This window comes from Megalops cyprinoides, chromosome 11, assembly GCF_013368585.1.
Source record: "Megalops cyprinoides isolate fMegCyp1 chromosome 11, fMegCyp1.pri, whole genome shotgun sequence".
In the NCBI taxonomy this organism is placed as follows: Eukaryota; Metazoa; Chordata; class Actinopteri; order Elopiformes; family Megalopidae; genus Megalops; species Megalops cyprinoides.
The window spans coordinates 9,009,216-9,029,619 of NC_050593.1; the positions used below are offsets into that span (position 1 = coordinate 9,009,216).

Genomic DNA, 20,404 nt, shown 5'->3' on the forward strand with positions numbered 1-20,404 from the left:
CAACCTGGTGGTAAGTGACTCAGCCTGGTGGTCAATGACTCGCCCTGGTTCTCAGTGACTCAGACCTGCTATTGAAACCCCCTCCTGTTCTGTTCTGTTCTGTTCGCCCCTGCAGGTGTCAGACATAGAGAACAGGATCGCGGCTCTGAGCGCTGCTGGCATGGCTGTGGAGAAGACCAAGAGGAGAGTGAGTGCTGTCTTTACCTTTTACCATGTGATCTGAACCCTGGGCCAACGTCCTGCTTTCCTTTAGCCTTTTAATGTCAGAGTCGAATTATAAATCCATATAAGGATGATGTCACTTTTCACTTGGCAAGCACCTTAAATGGCTTGCCGAGTGAAACACACACACACACACACACACACACACAGTTATTCCAGGCTTCATTAACACCCTCTCCACAGGTGGGCACTGCAGTGTCTGTGATATGTTGAAGTTGTTCTTGTAGCGGTGCAGAGGAGGATGGGCATATGATATATGATCCTGTGTATGGGACACACGCAGGGTGGGAGAATGCGTGTCAGAACCCCTTCCCTCACCCCCCTGTCTGTCTCCTCCTTTAGGGCTCCAGCGCACACCAAAGAAGAAAGGCATCCCAGGACTATCCCATGAGTAAGAGTCCCACTCGCGCACCTACATGTCCCCAGTGCAGCTTCATCACATGCTAAGAGGTGGTCAGCCGGACTCAGGCCACAGGGGAGTAACAAGGTCGATCTGTTGTGATGCGTCCATACCAAAGCAGTGATATGGCTGCATCCATGTTACATATGAGAATCAATCCATACCATTGATTTTTTATAAATGTTCTTATTTTTATTCATGTTGATACAGCAGTCTGGATGAAACTGGAGTGCTTGTGACAGTCTGAGTTATCCTTGAACACTGAGTGTTACTTCAATGTGATACAATGTACTAATGCTTACATTGCTAACCCTTAACTGTACATCTCTTTAAAAACATTTAACAACAACAACAACAATAATAATAACAATAATAATAATAATAATAACTAAATTTGAAGGTTATTTTGAATCATAATATATCAAAATGTATCAAATCAAAATGCATCGTATCAGAGTGAAGTCTGATTCTGATTTATTGTATTGTTCCCTAGGTTCCTTAGGCCCATATTGTATATTATTGTTGTTAAGCCAGAGGTTTACACCATTAGTAGGGCATAAATACTGGAATTAATGAGTGCGGATCAACTGAATGTTCCCTTGGAGGTGTGCTGCGAGACCTCTTAAATTGTGCACTGCCATGCCCCATTCACAGTTCCATGGGTGTGAGTCATTCCACTCCTGCAGGAATATAGATGTGTTCTCCCTGGGATCCTGGCCTCTGCTCATATGGAGACATACAAGGATACCTCCCGTCAGAGGCAACAGACGCTGATGTTGTATGCAGCGTATCTCTATGTACATCAGGATTGAGACATTAATGCAGTGCAAGCTTAGGTCTCAGACCCAAATCTCTCCCTTAGTTTTGGCAAAAAGGCAAAATAATACAACAAAAAATATTGCCACATAGTGAATAACAGAAGAACAGTTCAAGGGAGACAGACTTCAAGTAAATATAGACAGCAACACTGAAGAAAAGCCATAAAAACACAGATGGTGTTGGGAGAACAGAGGCATAAGATATGTTTGTTCTGAACAGGAGTGCACATGGTTATCCCCACATAAAACACACACAAAAGCTCCCCAGACAGAATGATAACATGAGGAACCTCAGGTCAAAGTGTGTGAAATGCTCTCTCCCCAGGCCAGGCCGATCTGTTTGTGCGAAACTCCCTCTACCGAGGGTCTCTGACCCAGAGGAACCCGGTGGTCAAACCCACGTGCAAACCATCCTACGCGGTATGGCCTCTGACATCACGGGGCCGGTCTGTGCTCCAGTTGGCTGGGTGGCATCCGTTTCCATGGTGATGGCTGGTGGAGGGTCTCTGTCCTGTATCGGCAAGGATACAGTCGTCTGCTTTGCGGGCGTCTTCTCTGTCCTCACGGGTCCAGCTCTTTCCCTCTGATCTCCCGTTTCACATCGACAAAAGTTCCCGTTTGCCTTTGTGACCCTGCGACTCAGCTGCGCCCAAACTCTCTGCACGCGAGCACTAATTTGACACATTCTTGAAAACGGCAGAGCGCAAGGGGAAGCTTTTTGGTGCCGTGTCGTAATTTGTTTTTTATTCCTGTTGATTTGGAACAGCGGAGCTTCGTGCATATGGTTCTGCTGAGTCTGTTTACGGCGCAACAGCAAAGGGCCTCCCCGGCTGATTTAGGGCCTAGTGTTGGTCTCGCCTTTGCATCCACGCGAAAAGTCTGCCCTACTCAGCGTCTTTGAACGTATTTAGATCCAAGAAAATTATAGTTACCAATAAAATGCCTTCATGAGACATTAATCATGCAGATAGTTTGTACAATTCACTTTTTAGCTTGTTGTGAATAAGAATGTCACATGGATTTTGGTAATGAGTATCAGCTATAGAGCAACAAAAGAGTCTTTCTTCTCTTAATGTTAGGCCCACATTGTCTGGCAAAAGCTGTGATCATTCCTCAGTCCCTTTGGACCTAGTTATAGCAACAGCGCCCTGCTGCATCCCACTATAATACTATGAATTATGATACCATCAGACAATCTATGAATCAATCTATATCTACTTCTGCACCTAAAGAATATGATGCAATGATTGGACACACATGCACACAAATATGTGCACACACAAACACACAGTCGCACACACAGAACCATTGGATAACACAGTAAAAAGACACATTTGACTGAATTACCAATGAGACAAGTTGCAAGTTATCTTTATCTCTGGTTTGTTGTGTTCCAAACCATTACTTACAGCCTATACACATATGTATATATATGTGTGTAAGGTACATTTTTAATCAGCAGAATTAAAGCTTGGAGTAACACTGAGGTAAGTTTACAGTATGAGGACTTGCTCCAGTATCTGCTTTGCTCTGGGTTTCACGGTGTCTTCACTATTGCTGGGATTGACTGGCTGTTCTGACTCTGATACTGATAATAATGGAATTATAGGATGTCTCCCATAGAACCTACACATTGATCTGTAGAGCAGTTCACATATAATCAGAGGAAGCATAAAAAATAGTTTCAGCTAGCTTCAATATAGGTTGGAAGAAGCTAAATAGTTGCTATTACTGTAATCACTATGCTTGCTCTATACAATGTAGATAGCAAATTTCTACTTCTTATGTGTCGGAAACAGCCTGAAGGTGATATGCCTTAAGCAAGCTTGCTTTGCATGTGCTAGTACAATCACTTTCATTCTCTGGCATGATAGTTAAAAAAACTGTTTTTGAGTGCAAGCAGAAAAATATGTGCTTTAACATCTGAGTTCCAGGAGCTCTGAGACAGATTGGTGTATAACATGTGTCAAGGATAATGGGAGTCACAGTGTATGAGGAAAAAATATGCTTGTTGTTGGCTGCCTTTTAAACTCTTGTCATTGTGTTTTCCTTCACCAGAAACCAGTAATGGCTCAGGATCCCTGAGGAGGTCAAACTATATGTGAATGAGCTTTGTCCCCTCGTGTGTACCGTCACGCCAGGAAGAGCAAGCAGCGCCTCCCGCCTTCACTTTCACTCTGATCAGCTGATCAGTCACATGATGTACCACATGACCTGTTTGCCATTTAGCAGCGTATTATAGTCAGGCCTACAGTGTCTTTGTGCATATCTGTGATTGTGTTTCTGATTAAGACTACCCAGGTATGAAATATGCAGGAATATGCTTTTTGTTTTATATGTTGATGTGTAGTCATCTAAGCTTTTTCCAAATGAAGCTATAGGCATATTCCACCAATTGCATGCCGCTGTATGACAGTGTTGGCCCATGCACTGCTAAATAAAAAATGAAAATAGAAAAATACAGAAAGAGGAAAATGTACAAAAACAGATAATTAATTTTTTAAGAACTCAGTAAACAGGAACCAGCATATTGCCAGCATTTCAGCAAAACCAGCTAACCAACTGTTCTGCCCAGCTACTCTGCTGCTACCCCAACCACCACCACCACCTGTTCTCAAGATGATTTCATTGGATAGGTGTAACTAACTCATTAGCCAATGGCTAGCTTCTCCCGTCACACATTCCGCACCAGCACAAAATGGCAATAGCAACTACCTGGGTAGGAATGAACTTGGTAGAACATATTTATGATTGGTAAAATTATTAAGGGGCAGAACTACATAAATCCAGAAATAAATAAATCCTACTACCATTTCCAATAGTACGTTTCTAAAGGCATCCAATGGTTCATTATATTCCCCGAGCCCCCAGTACCAGACTATCCATACACTATAAAGATCAGTGAGGCTGTGCTGCAGCAGATCTGAAATAATAAACCCAGTACTACAGCTTTAGGTGTTACTGCACCATTAAATATTGAGTTAGCAATATTTGATTTCCTCCTTGTAGACATTGTGGCATTGCTCTTCAGAAGTAACACCAATTACCTCCGTTCATTTTATATTGTATTACTTTCTATTTCATATTAGCACATATAAAAATGTTACATTTACATTTTCATCTAAATACATCAAATTATCAAATAAATTACCTTGAACCATAAAGATCCAACATACCTTGTCTATTTTCATCACTGCTGTGGTTTTACATCTTCTAAAAAATCATAAATCTAAGCATACTTGAAATATTACCCAAAAGTCAGTTTAGGTGTTTGTGTCCAATTGCACATTTGTATTCAGAAACAGCATTTTTATGGTATGTTGATTCTCCCAACATACTGTGGATCACACAGAAATTAGATGAGGTTCTCTTATATGAGAGTGAGAATCACATGTCACAAAGTACTTAACTTTGTACTCTTCCTGCACAAGGGCAAATGAAGGTGTGTACCACAATCAAAAAATACAATGATCACATGTCTATGACCACATTTAATCATGTATCTTTTCTTTTGTTCCTGTTATCTTCACGGTATATGATGCAGGGTGATGATATCTCTCAAGTACAGTTTGCATTTAGGGAGCTTTATCTCAGATTTTTTTTTTATTAAATGTAAGTGTTTGTTAATTATCTCATAGTAGCTGTTTTAAGTGGTCACACAAACCTAAGCCCTATTATATGGGCTATTTTCTTTTATTTGATCTTTCTCTGTGCTCCAGATAGCCATCTCTGCCTGATTGCACAGCTTCCAGGGGAATTGTGTGAAATAAGCTGTGTGCAGGGTAGGCTGGGGAAGAGATCTACTCCTGAAAAGTGGGCAGTGGGCTGCTGGTAGCAGCCAGAGTTTATGCCTCACATGTGATCATGTGATTTAGATTCATTCTTAAAGCTGTATGCATGTAGATTTAAATGATTCTTCCCCTGAAAAGGTTCATGGATGTTGGTTAAAATTGGAGGTGGTGTCCATATTGTGGTCCTTAGCACACGTTCAGCTGTTTGTGTGAAGTTCAGTTATAATCTGTGTATAGAATAGAGATTTATTCCAATTATTTTTGCTTGTGTTAATTGCACTAATTACCTTAATGGGTGTGAAGTGATTGTGTTTGGCTGCAGTGCCGGATGCGACCCGCGCTGATGGTCTTGCTTGCTGTGTCGTTTGTGTCCGATGTTCATATCTCAAGCTACATTGCTCTGTGGAAATGCAAAAGTGGCACCTGCCTGGGATTGCTCAACACTGTTTTTGTCCTAAAGTTGTACTGAATAAAAAAGTTAACAACTGCTTTTTAAAGAGTTGTTTATTTTAGTGTCATTCCAGCATTGAGACAATGTAGTTTTGACTTGTGCATTGTAATGTGCATTCAAGAGGCAAAGCTGTGCCAAATAGATCTCCAGAAGAATGTGCTGGCCAACACCCTACAACATGCTGAAGAGAACTGAAGTCAATAGATGTAGAACTCAGACAATAAATTACTATCTTTATTTATCATGAATAAGATATTTAGATATATAAGATATATAGGATATATAAGATACATTCAGATACATTTATTATTTATTTTATTTATCTTAATGGTTGTTTCCATGATCTTTGATATGATCTAGCGATTGGTAAGAGTATTGTTGCCAAGGATTGAATGAAGCCATTGTGTATCAGTCAGAGAAAACCATTTGTTTGGATATTTATTTCATTAATTACACGTAATGGTGAATATTCTTTCCACAAACATCTAATTTCTGATTTACATATGCAAATGTTATGTTTGTATTTGGACACTTGCTGATCACAAATCTTGGATAAGATATAAGAACAGAACGAGGAGAGGCCAAAGGTTGACCCATTTTGTAGGCTAATCTAAGCAGAATTAAGAAAAGAAGCTACTCGGGCCCTCAGCCATTGGTATTAGTTGGTCATTGTGCCAACCCTGTTAGTGTGTGACCATTTTGATCCATGATGTCCACTCTTACACCTGTCCATTGTGCTACTCCCTTCCCTTTGCGGCTGAAGATTTTATCACTGGTGGAGAGTCAGAGTGTGACCTCTGACCTCTGGCAATCGTTTGGAGCCCACACCATTGTGCTGCATACAGGCTGAGGGGGACGAGTATGTACCAAGTATGGCCACAGGCTTCAGCAGGCCTGGTTACGCTTGGTCATCACCATCCCCCATCAGCACAAACTCCTTAAGGAGAACATGCCCCTGGCTGGGGCCTCCAGACCGAATCTAATGGCCGTCCGCTGCAAGCAGTTTGGCCTATCTGAGATCTGGCTTGCCCAGACACCCAGAACAGACTGCTGCTGTTTTCCATCAGGAAGCCAAGCATTTGTCCCACAGTAAAACAGGTTGCTGTGAGTAACACGGTCGCACTGACTCTGCCGTTTCCTCCTCCCACTGCGAGCCTGCGGCGCTGGTGCTCTGAGCCGTCACAGCCACGAGCGTGATGCTCTGCACGCTGGGCGTGGGAGGGGCAGCGTCCAGGGTCCAGGGATGAGGGGCACACGTGCATGCATACATGCACGCTCTCAAAGAAGCAAAAATAAACAGCAATCTTTCCCCATCCCTCCCATCTCTTCCCACCTCTGTGGTATTGTCATTCTCTTTTATTCTGTGCTCCTTTCATTAGCGGCAGCGGACGTGCTAGCGGTCGGGCTTTGTGTTTTCCCTGCCCTGCACAGTAACACGTTAGCGAAGCAGTTTAAGCGTGAGGCTCCCACAGGCTTTCAGTTCGCAGCATCTCCACCACTCCTGAGCATCTTCAGTGGGGCAGTCGTCAGGTCCGAGAGACAGAGTTGGTGGGGAGGGGTGGGGGTTGGCTCCGCAGGCTCAGAACCTGCTAACCAATCGCAGGTGGAATGTGCAAGTGCCATTGAAAGGTGTGCGATCAACGCCGCTGAGAGGGTGACACCCTTTCGGGTTTGCGGCGCGCGGGTTGACCATGCGTGCACGCGTGGTTGACATCATCAGCAGCTCTGGGGGAGGGGTGGGGGGCTATATAGGAGCACGGCCGTGCCTGCAGTCTGAAATCGAAAGGGTCTCCAGCCTCCTCCAAATACCTGCCGTATCCTCACCGAGTCCCCCTCTGCACCCTGCCTGGAGAGCCACACTCTGAAGCATCAGGACCGTCACAGCTGCGCAGAGCTACGTTCCAGCCGAGACGGCCGGCTTTTGGACCACCACCTGTATGTACTCTGCCCGTGCACCAGGTGATATTGAGTGCTGCTTGGAGAGCAGGCTTTGCTCAGCTGTCTGTAGTGTCAATTTGCAGATTATCAGTGACAGCTTGACAGGAGAGGCAACTGCACAAGGATTACTGCAGGGGTGTGCAGGGTGTGCTGAAGAACTGCTTTCTATTCATATTCTTATTCTTATTCTTATCATTAGTCCTATCATTATTCTTATTCTTATTCTTGTCCTTGTTCTTATATTCAGTCTAATTCAATTTACATGTGGCTTGATGCACTTGAAACAGTATTTTTTAGGCAAGAAAACCAAAAGCAAACAACATCTACTGGAGCTGGAGGTATAAAAATGTAAATGTTCTAATTTTGTTGTTGCTGTTTAGTGGTTATGAAATATTACAATTGTACTTGCACTAAGCATAACTACAATTGCAAATATTACTGTTTGCCATGCACATAATACTTTTGTATGTTTTTCATTAGATATATTCAGTTACAGGTACATAATGTGATTTTGAATGCCATTATGAATAATGACATGGATAATGAGTGAAGATAAAGGTACTGAGGGTGCATTGCTTGTGGTTTGATGTGAACAGAGAGGTGGTGTTGTTATAGGAGAAGTGGGAAAGAGAAAGGTACTAAGGTATATTTTACCAGGTGCTACAGGTGTAATTATGGGTTTTAGGTCCATGTTATTTACGAACAGCATTAAGTGTCTTAATGAAAAAGAATTTGATATGAGGTACACAAGCAAGCAATGCCCATATTCAAAATAAGGCTAATTATGACTTTCTTTTAAAGTTCAGCGTAATTGATTTGCTCTTGTCATGGGCAAGAGGTTTGTTACAGGTGCTTGGACGTTCAAGTCATTATCAATGTGACTCACATCCATTCAGCAGCAAAAAATAAAAATAAACTGGAGTAACATTCATTATGAGTTGCTGAGAGGAGCATTCAAGTATGAAACACTCCTGACTGAACTGGCTTCTCATTACTGACAGCATAAGCCCAGTAATACTCACTAATTTTCCATCTGAGGAAATACAAAGAGCTTAGTAATTGGATAAGAGATCAATTGAAAATGTTATTAAGATCACAGCTATTGTGAAAGGCTAAGTACATTGATAGGAACTTCAGTATTATGAACAAGAAAATCTTTTAAAAACAAAAAATAGTTTAGTAAGTTGTACATTGTCCTTTTGTCAGTGGTGACCTTTCTCAAGTGTTTTATATGGAGTTCTGCTGCTCACACGCAAACAGACTGTATTTTCCCGCATGAGTTCTCTGTTTTTGAGCAGATGTTGACATTAGTAAATGTTTATCAGCAGTCTATTGGCAGTTTCCTGTAGGTGGACAGAGGGAGCATTGAGAGATGTGTGATTTTGCATTGGTCTGTATTGTACGATGTGACGCTTTGGTCTACTTCCACACGGCAACACAAGAGAGATGGAAAACATTTCTATGTAATTGACAAAGCTTTAAACTTGTACCAAAACTAACGCCAGGAAATTTCTAGACATAACAGACCATTCATAACGCTGGTAGAAATGGATTACAATCTTGTTTTCCCCGTTTGAACTGTATGTGGAGATTTTCACATTTCTCAAGAACATCTTTTTCCCAAGTTGTACTTTTGGCACGCACACGGAGGGTCGCAGGCCCATACAAGAAAACCCATGAATAGGATCGCCACTACGCCAAAACTACGATCTGTCCTGTCCACTTATGTCTGCCTATTCCAAGTGCGCTATCACTCTGTCTTCTTCAGGTGTGTTGTATTCCTCCACTGATTGGCAGCCCCAGCTGCTGTCCCCGCCCCCTCGGCTGTGCTGAAACTCGACACCTCCCAGGCATGAAGCTTTGTGCCATCCTCTGCACCCTCATGCTGCTGCTGTCCCTGGCACTGCCCAAGTCGCACGGCAGGTACCCACAGCGCTCCATGGAGATCAGAAGTACGTCCCACTGCCACTGCCACGCCCAGTCTGACACACACACACACATATACCCAAACTCATGCACACACATAAACAATCACACCCATATACAGCCATACACCCACTGCCACTGTGACGCCCAGTCTGACACACACATGCGCACACACATCCACTGCCACACTGTTACCCCAGTCTAACTCACAAATACATATACACATACCTACCCAAACTTACACACGTACTCTCAGATTCAAATCACCAGTGTCAGTAATAACCTCATATGCTGCCTCATCCACACCCACCTCCACAATAGCAGCAATACTCGTTCCCACATCCACTCCTTCTGTTGTACTACTTTCATGTGGTACTGCTCAATTCAATATACAATACTATACAATACTATACAATACCATAGATGTATGTTGGAATGCATGCATATTTGGACTCTGATGCAACTGAAGGACCAGTGGACTGATTGACTGACTGGTTGGTGTATGATCAGATAGTAGTGATTGGTAGCCCAAACTTCTCATGTTCTCCAAGACACTGCTGCGTACTCTGGCATCTCATTGCTGCCTCTATCCTGTTGATAGTCCATACATGTACACATAGAGCACTTCCCCTCTCATATCCACACATAACAGTTGAGCAAGAGCTGGGTCGGCATCTCTGCCACCTACTTTAAAGAGGAGGGTCAGTTTCAGCCAGGCCCCATCTGCTCTCTCCCCACCCTAGACCCGGACATCGACGCCTCCTGGTACACGGGACGGGGGATCAGGCCAGTGGGGCGTTTCGGCCGACGGGAATTGGGGGTCGGCAGGGGGCCGGGGAACGCGATGCGCAGGGTGTGTCTCCCCATTGCCACTGACGATGATGGCGACGCGTCCCTCGATCAGTGAGGAACCCCCTCCCCCCCCCACCCCTCTCAGCTTTTTGTTTCCTGTGATTTTTCCCTTTTTTTGCTGATTAAAGACTTGTAAATATGGCAACCAAAGACTCACTGTGAATCCCGCCGCTCCTGGCAAACCCCACCCCCTTCCCAGGTGACCCTCTACCTGTTTATTCTGCTATGTGTACCTCATGGAAGCAGTTGCTGGCATGTGCTTAAGAGAAACATTTCATTAACACAACTTTAATGTCATGGATAACATCAATCACAAGGGTATTTATAAACATGCTGACAGAGACTGGGGATGCATAGTTGGTTTAAGACTAGCGAATGTGTATGTTTATTCACCTGGAGTCATCTAAGATTTGGCCAGGATATTCGCACTGTAGGAGAGAATTTTCAGTGGAGTGCTATTTTGGGGAATAATTGTAACCCAGCTACTTTATACAAATGGCGTTCTCTGTGTGCTACGATCCAGTATACTCACTGTAATTCAAGTTTGTCACTCTAATCATCCACGTGTATTCCCAACTGTTGAAAATACTTGCTCGTGTCTGTATACTCTTTCCATAAAGGTCCTTGTAAAAACCTGCACTTTGAAGAGTGTTGCTTTCATGGCATGGACATGACGTGAGGCAGGCAACTCATTTAGAAAATAATATAAAAGCAATCCGGCTGTCCTATCCTGAAGCGTAACCCAGGGCTTCAGCAGAACATTGCTTTCTGTCAGCGTGAAGCTGGACACAAGCAATTTGCCTGGAGAGCTTGTTTAGATGGAACTTCAATGGGCATGCCTGAATCATTGTTCCTGTGGATCGAGCTGTGTTCAAAGAGCCACCGTAACCATCTCACGCATGTCACATTCTCATTGTTTCATCCATGACAGGCAAACAATCCCATGTGCACTTTGGTTTCGTGTGTCTCCTGAGATCCACCTTATTTCAGGGAATTTGACAGATCAGGTTATGTTTGAGCTCTCTGTGTAGTTAGTACTCGGAATTTCCATGCGGTTTTAGATCCTACCATTGCACTTCCGGCCACGGGTATGTCCCCAGCTGCAGAAAGACGCCCAGATAATAACGGCATTGTCCAAAATGTGAGGAAATACCAACACTCAGAAAGGAACGCTGAGGGTAGTGTCTAGGACCACAACATGTGGTCGAGATGCACCCGGGGCCAAAAGCACTCTAACAAAACTTCTCCAACACCCCCCTTTTTGTGTTGCTTTCAAATGCTAACACCCGTTCTGTGAATGAGGTTATTTTAGAACAATGGAGTTAGCGTTCCCTAAGGCAAGCCAGGTAAACAGGCATCAGTGTCTGCGTGAAAACTTTGCATGGAATTTGTTGGGTGTCAGGTACGTCAGCGTGTATGAACAACAGCTTTACTTACTCACTGTTTTAAAGCCATGAGTATGCCAGTTTACTGTGAGCTCAGATGCCACCACATATAATAAGGTGCTGTATTTTCACAAGACTGTTTGTCCCTTTTTGAGGATCTCAAAAACGGTTTAGACATTTTGGAATGTCACGGGGCGTGGCCTGACTCACCCAAACAGCCAGCCGGTTCTCACCAGAACATTCACCACACATCAGCCAAGGCGGAGGGGAGAGATTAATGTAATCACTTAAACTGGGGGGTTGGGGTAATTACACGGTCAAATATCATTAAACTGGGGTTTCAAAATACTTCCTTTCAACTGTGCGCCGAATGTTGACTAATAAAAAAGGTAAACAAAATGGAAGTCATTTTCTCTTCAGGAAACCATTCCCGATTTGGCCCAAACAGGGGCCATAAATAAGCCAAGGGAAGGGAACGATCGGAGAGAGGGAAAGTAGAGAAAGATAGCTCACAACAAAAGAGGCAGCTGAAGTGTCAAAGGAGAGGGAAGAGGGCGGGGCCTGGGCGCCTCTCAACACCACATGACATTCTGAAGGCTCACGAAAAGCCACTAAGAGGCCATCAATGTGACACACGCTCAGAGACGTACAAACACATCTCTCATGAGTTATGAGTGTGTGTTCCTTGTTAGAAAGCCACAGTGAACAGAGAGAGAGAGAGGCACAATGTAATGGGTCTTGTAATGGTTCATCCACTTCAGCTGTGTGACATAAAGTCACAGTGTGCAACTCAATCTGTGAGTGTTTGGCAGATATTAAAAGCATGCATGTGCATCTTGTATCAGCTCTCTCAGACTCGAGAGAGACAATGGCATGTCATTATCTCACACGGACCACAATGCCCCCCTTACACACATACATGCATACACACACACAGACACACATTCACTCTCTCACACTCTCACACACATACACACACACATATCAGATACAGTTATGGCAGTGACATCAAAAAGTTCTCCTTATTCCTTTAATTTCTTTTCATCTGGCCTACAATCTCATATGTATCACATGACGTCATTTTAAATCATAAAGTAATGGAAAGATTGTCACCTTTCTTTTTTTATTCTAGAAGCTAATGACATCATATCCTGTCTACAGTATCTGCTGTAGCTCTGGCTCCATGTCCATAGCTGTGTCCCACATCTCTGACAATGTGAGGACTTTGGACCTACATGCAGTCACGCAGTTTTAACAGTGACAGGTTAGACTGTGGAGTGTCACGCAGTGCTTAAGGAGCTGGGTTTGCAGGTTCACTCCCCAAATGGGACACTGCTAAGATACTTAACCCTCAGTAAACATCCAGCAGTGTAAATCGACAGCATGTAAAAGATGCAAGGGCTCCATCTGCTAAGCAAATTCATAAAAACAATGAAACGGGTTACATTATTTTTTATGGAAAATCAGTGCCACTCCTGAAGGTGTGTCCTCAGCCCTGGCAGTGACAGGAAGGCAGCATACTGCCGTGAGACCGCGGGCTGCTTCCTCCTCCTCTCCGACCCTTGTGCATCGTACCGGGGGCGGGTTGATGGGGGGTGCGGCTCCGCCCGCTGGAGTCAGAGCCCAATCGTCAGGCAGCAGGAGCTCAGAGGGCTGGGCCTGCCCTCTCGGTGCATGTCCACGCAGTCCGCCTCCCGCCACTCCGCCAGGCCCTTGTCCTCCCTACTGCTCCGCTTCACTCTGTGGGCTGGGAGAGTCACACAAACACATACACACACGTTTTAACCAGGGAATATACATTTCAGCCACACACACACACACACACACATACACACAAACGTTTCAGCCAGGGCATGTGTATTTCAGCACCATACACCCATTGCCATGTATCTGATATGACAATGCCAGTAATGCAGCAAAAGCTCAAATGTTAGGCTGTTAAAACTGTGCAAACATCTGTGTGTACAAACGTCTGTGTGTACAAGCACGACATAAACATGATGCATAAAAACTCTGTACAGACAAAAGGTCTATGTATTACTCTCCACAACTAGAGAGTGAGGTACCAACACATATTAACTACATGTAAAGCTGATCAATTCTAATATTATAAATATAATTACATTTATTAGTCTCTGGAAGCAGCTGTCCATTACAGATCACATGCCAGTTCATTACACACATTCACACTGCCTCAGTATTATCTTTCCTGGCTGAGCCTCCTTCTGTGGTCTCTACCAGTTTAGCACTGATGGTGCGTCAGGAGGGACATGAACTATGGAAATTGCTGATGACACCATAACTGTTATCTGCTGCCCCCTTGTGGTGTTCCAGGTAACATCATGAACAATATTTAAACACAGGCAGGATGCGGGAAATTAGCTATAAATTACAGAAATATGCATGGCGTAGGCGGTTTGGAGAATTGTGTAGACAGCAGAGTTTGAAGTGCTCCAGAACTAGATAAATCTAAAATGTCTAAAAAGAAAGATGCTCAATCCCTTTGAGAGGAACTCTGTGGGTTTGGACGAACACAGAATGAGCCAACGCTCTTCAAAAGGACAGCAGTGTTGAATACTGTTACTGTTGTATCTGCATTAGGAATCAAAGGCATTGCATGATTTGAGGAGGTCCATGTGCCAAGACTTTAGCCTTAAATATTAAACACACACAGCTCTGCCCACACACTCCAGGGCTTGTCCCACACATGCCCGTTACAAGAACACCTAGGATGGCATGTGTCCCGGCCAACAGGTTTTGGGGATTTTTGGGGGACTTCCTATAGTAATAACCACATTGGCCCTGAGGCCCTCCTCCTTACAAAGAGTTACTTATACAGGTACAATCATCTAACCTCAGTGGAACACATAGAGCAAGGTTTCCAATACAGTCTCACAAGACCACACTATATGCCAAAACCTGGGACTTTTTCACTTCATTACCTATCTGCCTCTGCGTCTGCTCCATCCTAATATCCCTGCTGCATTAAATTCTCTCATTGTATTTTATTAAATTCATTCTTTTCTTTTGTGGAAGAGTGCATGGCACATTTAGATACAGAAGCAATACAGTGAGAAAGCAGTGAGACTGAGGTTTCATTACTGTGCTGTCTGAGACCCACATGACCCAATCAAAAGGTGCTTCTTTAACTGCAAACACTATGATTGGTTCAAACAAGTGAGTCAATGACAACACATGATGTCACCACCAATTCTGGAGTTGACGCCTCTCTACCCCCAAAATGTATAAGTGTATATTGGAGTGTTTAAGAGAGTGGCATCCCTCTTCATACCCATTGTAATTTCAGAGCATCATGAGCACCATGCTGTGCTGCCACCTGAATTCATGATTATGGATATACTGATTGATACAGCAAAATAGTGGATACTGCTGTTAAAGCTGTGATGATGCCTGCAGTCAATACACTGCACATTCAGGCCAAAAGCAACCACTGTGCTTTGAGCACTTGTACCCTGCAGTGACTGAAAAGACGATATACTACAGCTACAAAGAGAAACCGAGTTAAGCAAAATGATTCTGCCGGCAGCATTGTTCCAGATCATGGTCACATTCATCTGTTTGTCAGATGGAATCCTCTCCAACTAGTCAAAGCTTTAAAACTTTCAGTATGCAGCATGGAACTTCAGTTAACTGAGGGGCTACCCATTAAGCATGATTTCTACAGCCCAGTTTAAGCTAAGGCACAGAGCATGGCTCGAAAAAGAGCAGGGTGCATTCGCCTCTTGCATTCAAATTGTTATGAGCATTAGCCGTGCCACGTTTGGAGAGGCAAAGGATGTTTTCTTTCAAAGCGTTTTCCAAGGAAAGGACAGGGGGACTGGGAGTAATTTGTGAGGTTGTAAGGGCTAATGTGTTAGTTATAGGCCTCATATTGCTACCTCCACTATGAGTGTTAAGAGTTTTTTTTTGCTTTGTGTGATTGTGTGCCCTGTGCAAAGCCTGACTTTCAATCCTGACCAACCACCTACTCCCCCAGCAGCCACACCCACTCCCCCTCAGCTCCACCTTCTCCCTTAGCCCCATCCCCTACCACTCAGCCCCACCCACTCCCCTCGGCTCCACCTTCTCCCTCAGCCCAACCCCCTCCCACTCAGCCCCACCCACTCCCCCTCAGCCCTACCTACTCCCCTTCAGACCCACCACCACCACCGTTGTTGTAGTTATAGATGTACATTGACCTGAGGATTGACCTTTTCCAAAAATGCTCAAGACAGAAATCCACAGTATTCGCAATGTCTGACCACATCAAAGCAGAATGAGCATAATCAGGTGATGTCAGTAAGTACTGTCAGCCAGTGGCTATTACAGTCTGGGGACCTGCTGCCCAAATAAATTGTAAATAATTAAAATAAGAACAATGTTGGCAGTGAAGACTCACCGATGTCCAGGAGCAGCTCGCTGACCTGGTTTCCTGATTTTGCTGACGTCTCCATGAACAGCAAGCCTTTGTTCTCTGCAAGACTGCGGCCCTCCTAAGAGATGACCACAACAAGTTCTCTTTCGTATGTTAAGAGGCAGCACAATGTTCCCCTGACACACACATGTTCATCTAAGTAGTATATGACAACACATGGTAAATGTCATGCAATGTCATGTCATGCAAAACAGAGAATGAGTTTCAGTACAACATGTTCATAAATATCCAAAAAACCTCATGGCCACCCCTGCATGGTTCACACTCGGTTCACTCTTAACTGTATGGGAAGTTCAATTAAATTGCATTTATGAATACTTACACTACATTCAAACATGATTTTAATTGGTCATAAAGTAGCTTCATTCTCAGAGACATTAACTAAGGTACACCCTAGTTATTATGTAAATAGACATATTAATAAATTGGTTATATTACTACACTACATTTAATGTTTTTGTTGTGGAGCTAATTTCCTTTGGCTAAGTCTATCATCAGTACAGTACAGAACTTGTGGATGCACCTCAGCAGAGCATGAATGATGAGAGCCTCTTGCCCAGCCTATCAGCAACATCAGTTACTGCAACATTCATGTACATACTGATGGATCCATTTTACCATGAATTTACATTAACAGCATTCAACTACAGTATATGTGCAACTTGAAAAAGTGGGAATGCCAATTTTTTCTTGCGTATTTTGTAATGTATTGCAAACCATTCACTGTCTTATGTGCTAAATACAGCACCTTTACTTATTAATAGAAATTAAATAATTCCCAAATTAAATGGAAAAAATATATAACAGAAAAAAAAACGTTTTTCTGTTGAACTTTTTTTTAAATGATTCACTTGAATCTTAATAGCACTGTAAAGATGAAACTCATGAACTATTGCACACGAATAATTCATTTCAGTCCAGGTAATGCAGGGGTTATATATACTGATACTGAAGGACATTAAAATCTCAGAGATCAAAACACAAGATTACATCTGCATCATGTCTGATCATCTTCTGCAGATGGGAAATGCAAAACCACAGTTAAAAAAAGTAAAAAAAAAAAAAAAAATACAACCTCTTCGTATCAGCAGCATGTCGGAGCCGGTAAACACTGGTTTCTGAGTTTGTCAGCCTACAGTGGCAGGACTGACTGCCAGGGAGTGACCCCCGCGGTGGCTGCAGGTACCTGCTGTGACACCTGCCGGGAGCTGGACAGGTCTGACTTGTTTGCCACCAGCCCCACCACCGTCTCCCCTGGGATGTACTGCTTCTCCAGCTCTTTGAGCCAGAGCTGGGCCCTCATGAAGCTCTCCTGGAACACACACACACACACACACACACACACACACACACACACAGACAGACACACACTCGCGTTTTATATTCCTGTGCATCTTTACTGTCATCCAGTACATTTTACTGTTGTTGCTGTTATTGGCGCTGTAATTCACAGTCACTCATCACTACTGACCTTTAATACCATAAAGCTAAATAAACAGGTCTGGCTGTACTGAACCGGGAACTGGGCCTGAAAGATGACCGCAGCATCTCTAAAACAAACAACACCTACTGTAAAATGCAGAAGTGAAGCTCTGCTTTGGTATTCCCCAGAATGTTTGCCTCGCAATCCCTGTAACTGGATCACTGAGTGATCAGTGAGGGTGGAGCCAGCACTCTGCTAATGTCTGCTGAATTTCTGAAGCCACTATTACTTGCACTTTTTTGGAGAAAATCTCCTCTCTCCTCTCTCCTCTCTCTGCCCACTGGCAGACTGCAGAAGCCATTCATTTCCTGACTTCCTGTTCTCTCTAAAGAGAGTTTATGTTAATTTTCCACTCTGTGGAATGCCTCATAATAACTGCTAATCTTTAGGCTCTACATTTCCACCTTCAGTGGATTTGTGAGAATTTGGACCACAAATTCTGCCTTAAAAACAACCAAGATGGCCTCTGTATTTATAAAGAAAAATAAAGTCAACTTTTTACAAATAATAGACTTAAAGCTTTGCTCTCTCCTGTCTGATTGTGCTTGGAAGTTGTGATGTGAAATTGAGGCTTCATTAACCCAACAAAGGGTTGAGCTTCTGTTGCTGAATCATATGAACAAATCAGAAGGCTCTGTTCTCTATAGGAAAGCGCTACATTCCCAGTTACAGAGTGACTGATGGCATACAGCACAGGGTAGCTCCACCCTTCTTGGGGTGAATGTAGGGCGGGATCTCGGGGGCCAGCCATACCCGGTTGCTTATGTCGTAGACAATGAGGGCAGCGTGCGCCCCTCTGTAGTACAGCGGAGTCACGCTGTGGTACTTCTCCTGCCCCGCCGTGTCCCAGATCTCAAAGCGGAGTGTGGCATCATGTAAACACACCAGCTGAGTGAGGTACGCACCTGCGAATACAACACAACAGCACACTGTCCTATCAGGTTGGCCCTCCTTCATACTATACCATAACGATAATAAGCTCTTCCATGCAATGGTCAACATTAAACAGGAGAAAGAATAAGCACTAATCATGGGAACGTGTGACTTCATGCACCCCACAATGGGCAGAACTAACATGTACTCCCACCATTGGCTTGTATGAACTAACTGCAGTGCTTTGCTCCCTGTGGCAGAACAATGTGATTGAAACAATTTTCTGAGTCACTAATAGCTCTGCACTGTTTGGGGTTGATGAAGCTTCTCACAAACTGGCTGGCACTGTTCAGAGGGCTGTTGCTGCTTTCCCCTTCTTAGTGCCCTTTTGCCATCTAGTGGTGAAACAAAGGTACTGCCATTCCTTTGGGAGAGCCACGCAGTCACCCAGTGTGAGTGTGAGGACAGGACACTACTGTTTCCAGGGATGCAGAATCACAGCTGAAAGTGCTGCCCACAAAGTCAACATTCACATTAAATAAGGTAAAAGACTGCCACAGCCTCATAAAAATGATGATCAGTGATGTGGAACTCTACTTTGAAATGAACTGAACAAATGCAAACATACTAAAGCATACCTGCTTGTTGCTTTATGACTTTAAACATATAGCCTGCATTTCGCAGTCATCTGAAATAATAAAAATTGAATTTTCACTAGTAAACTGTCACCTATCATTGAAGCTAAACTGGTGATGATGCCAGGTTCTCCAAAGCTAGACTGGATCTGAGTTTTAAAGTATGTCACACTCACTCTAGTCTGAGTTATAAATACTCTGAGAGTGTTCTAACTGTGGCACGAAGTCAGGAAGCACCTGCCGGGCAGAGAGAGAGGGAGACTCACAGCCGACCGTGGGAGCGCTGTCCTTGAAGTCGTCCTTGCTGAAGCGCAGGGCCAGGCTGGACTTACCCACCCCTGAGCTCCCGAGGAGGACCATCTTCACCCTCAGCATCCCGCTTTTGCCCCGGGGGTCTGAGCGGGCCTCCCCCGCGCCCTTCCCCCTCCTCTCCGCCATCCCCACAGACCTCCGCTGTCGGGAGAGAGAGCAGTCCTCCGGAGGGATAGCTTTCCCCCCGGACTAGGTCTGGTCGATGTAGCCCTGACCCCCTGCACCTGCTGAGTAAGGTCCTCTAGCTCAGCTCTCCACAGAAAGAGCAAAGGAGCTCCTGCCTTGGCCGACCGTGATCCAGGAAGAGAAGCTGAGACCATAACAGGCGATTGCTCCTCTGGATCAGTTAGTTAGACCGAAGTCCAGTACGCTGTGAACAAACAGGTCCTGGTGTGACGTTGTTTGGCTGAGCTGTAAGCACTCCCTCCTCTTACAAAGCTGCCGAAATAAAACCCCTTTGCCCCACTCTACATTCCAGACTCATTACCTGTGGCCAGTGCCCAGTCTGTAAAGGAGGTCACAGCGCCAGAGCCTGTTACCAACGGATCTGGGGAATGAGGGAACAGCCCCACAGCCTCGGCCTCAGCTGCACTCAGAGAGGAAGCAATGCTGGCCTCACAGCTCCACAGGCAGTAATGGTGTGTCTGAAAGCGAGAAGTTTGACTCTTACTGGAACGGCAGATTCCCCTCAGTGCAGTAACAATGCCCTACGCGCGCTGCCCTTCAGACTGAACTGAAAGTAGACCGAAAAGCTGGCCATGAGTCACACCATCAAAACAGACAGGACTTTCATTTTCACCTACTGATCCTGAAGCAGAAATGCTCACCCCACCATGGCATAGCGACCTGGGGTTTTCCTTACAAGCTCACAAGCTGAAGACCC

At 44.3% G+C, this 20,404-nt stretch overlaps 3 protein-coding genes across 3 annotated transcripts in view; 2 read left to right on the forward strand and 1 right to left on the reverse strand.

Annotated features, from left to right (window-relative positions):
* Nucleotides 1-5,177, forward strand: part of LOC118785829 (melanophilin-like) — a 36,359-nt gene extending 31,182 nt beyond the window's left edge. The window contains exons 12-15 of the mRNA XM_036540768.1: nt 116-187; nt 565-613; nt 1,766-1,860; nt 5,160-5,177. Of these exons, the coding sequence (XP_036396661.1) occupies nt 116-187; nt 565-613; nt 1,766-1,860; nt 5,160-5,177 (234 nt within the window). The remainder of the gene's footprint in view (nt 1-115; nt 188-564; nt 614-1,765; nt 1,861-5,159) is intronic.
* A 2,298-nt stretch (nt 5,178-7,475) lies between these two features.
* Nucleotides 7,476-10,579, forward strand: prlh (prolactin releasing hormone). The gene is made up of 3 exons (XM_036539975.1): nt 7,476-7,617; nt 9,389-9,572; nt 10,290-10,579. The coding sequence occupies exons 2-3, from the start codon at nt 9,473-9,475 to the stop codon at nt 10,451-10,453; spliced, it is 264 nt and encodes an 87-aa protein (XP_036395868.1). The 5' UTR covers nt 7,476-7,617; nt 9,389-9,472; the 3' UTR covers nt 10,454-10,579.
* Nucleotides 10,580-12,810: 2,231 nt separating this feature from the next.
* Nucleotides 12,811-19,843, reverse strand: LOC118786164 (ras-related protein Rab-17-like). Its single transcript, XM_036541239.1, has 5 exons — nt 19,476-19,843; nt 18,455-18,606; nt 17,405-17,530; nt 16,183-16,276; nt 12,811-13,530 (listed from the first exon to the last, which is right to left on the reverse strand). The coding sequence occupies exons 1-5, from the start codon at nt 19,645-19,647 to the stop codon at nt 13,400-13,402; spliced, it is 675 nt and encodes a 224-aa protein (XP_036397132.1). The 5' UTR covers nt 19,648-19,843; the 3' UTR covers nt 12,811-13,399.
* Nucleotides 19,844-20,404: the final 561 nt, after the last annotated feature.

Coding starts and splice junctions, on each gene's coding strand:
- LOC118786164 (XM_036541239.1), bottom strand. CDS start 19,647: ATGGCGGAGAGGAGGGGGAAGGGCGCGGGGGAGGCCCGCTCAGACCCC. Junction 18,607..19,475: donor CAGCGCTCCCACGGTCGGCT/GTGAGTCTCCCT, acceptor TTGTATTCGCAG/GTGCGTACCTCACTCAGCTG. Junction 16,277..17,404: donor CCCGGCAGGTGTCACAGCAG/GTACCTGCAGCC, acceptor GTCATCTCTTAG/GAGGGCCGCAGTCTTGCAGA.
- prlh (XM_036539975.1), top strand. CDS start 9,473: ATGAAGCTTTGTGCCATCCTCTGCACCCTCATGCTGCTGCTGTCCCTG. Junction 9,573..10,289: donor GCGCTCCATGGAGATCAGAA/GTACGTCCCACT, acceptor TCCCCACCCTAG/ACCCGGACATCGACGCCTCC.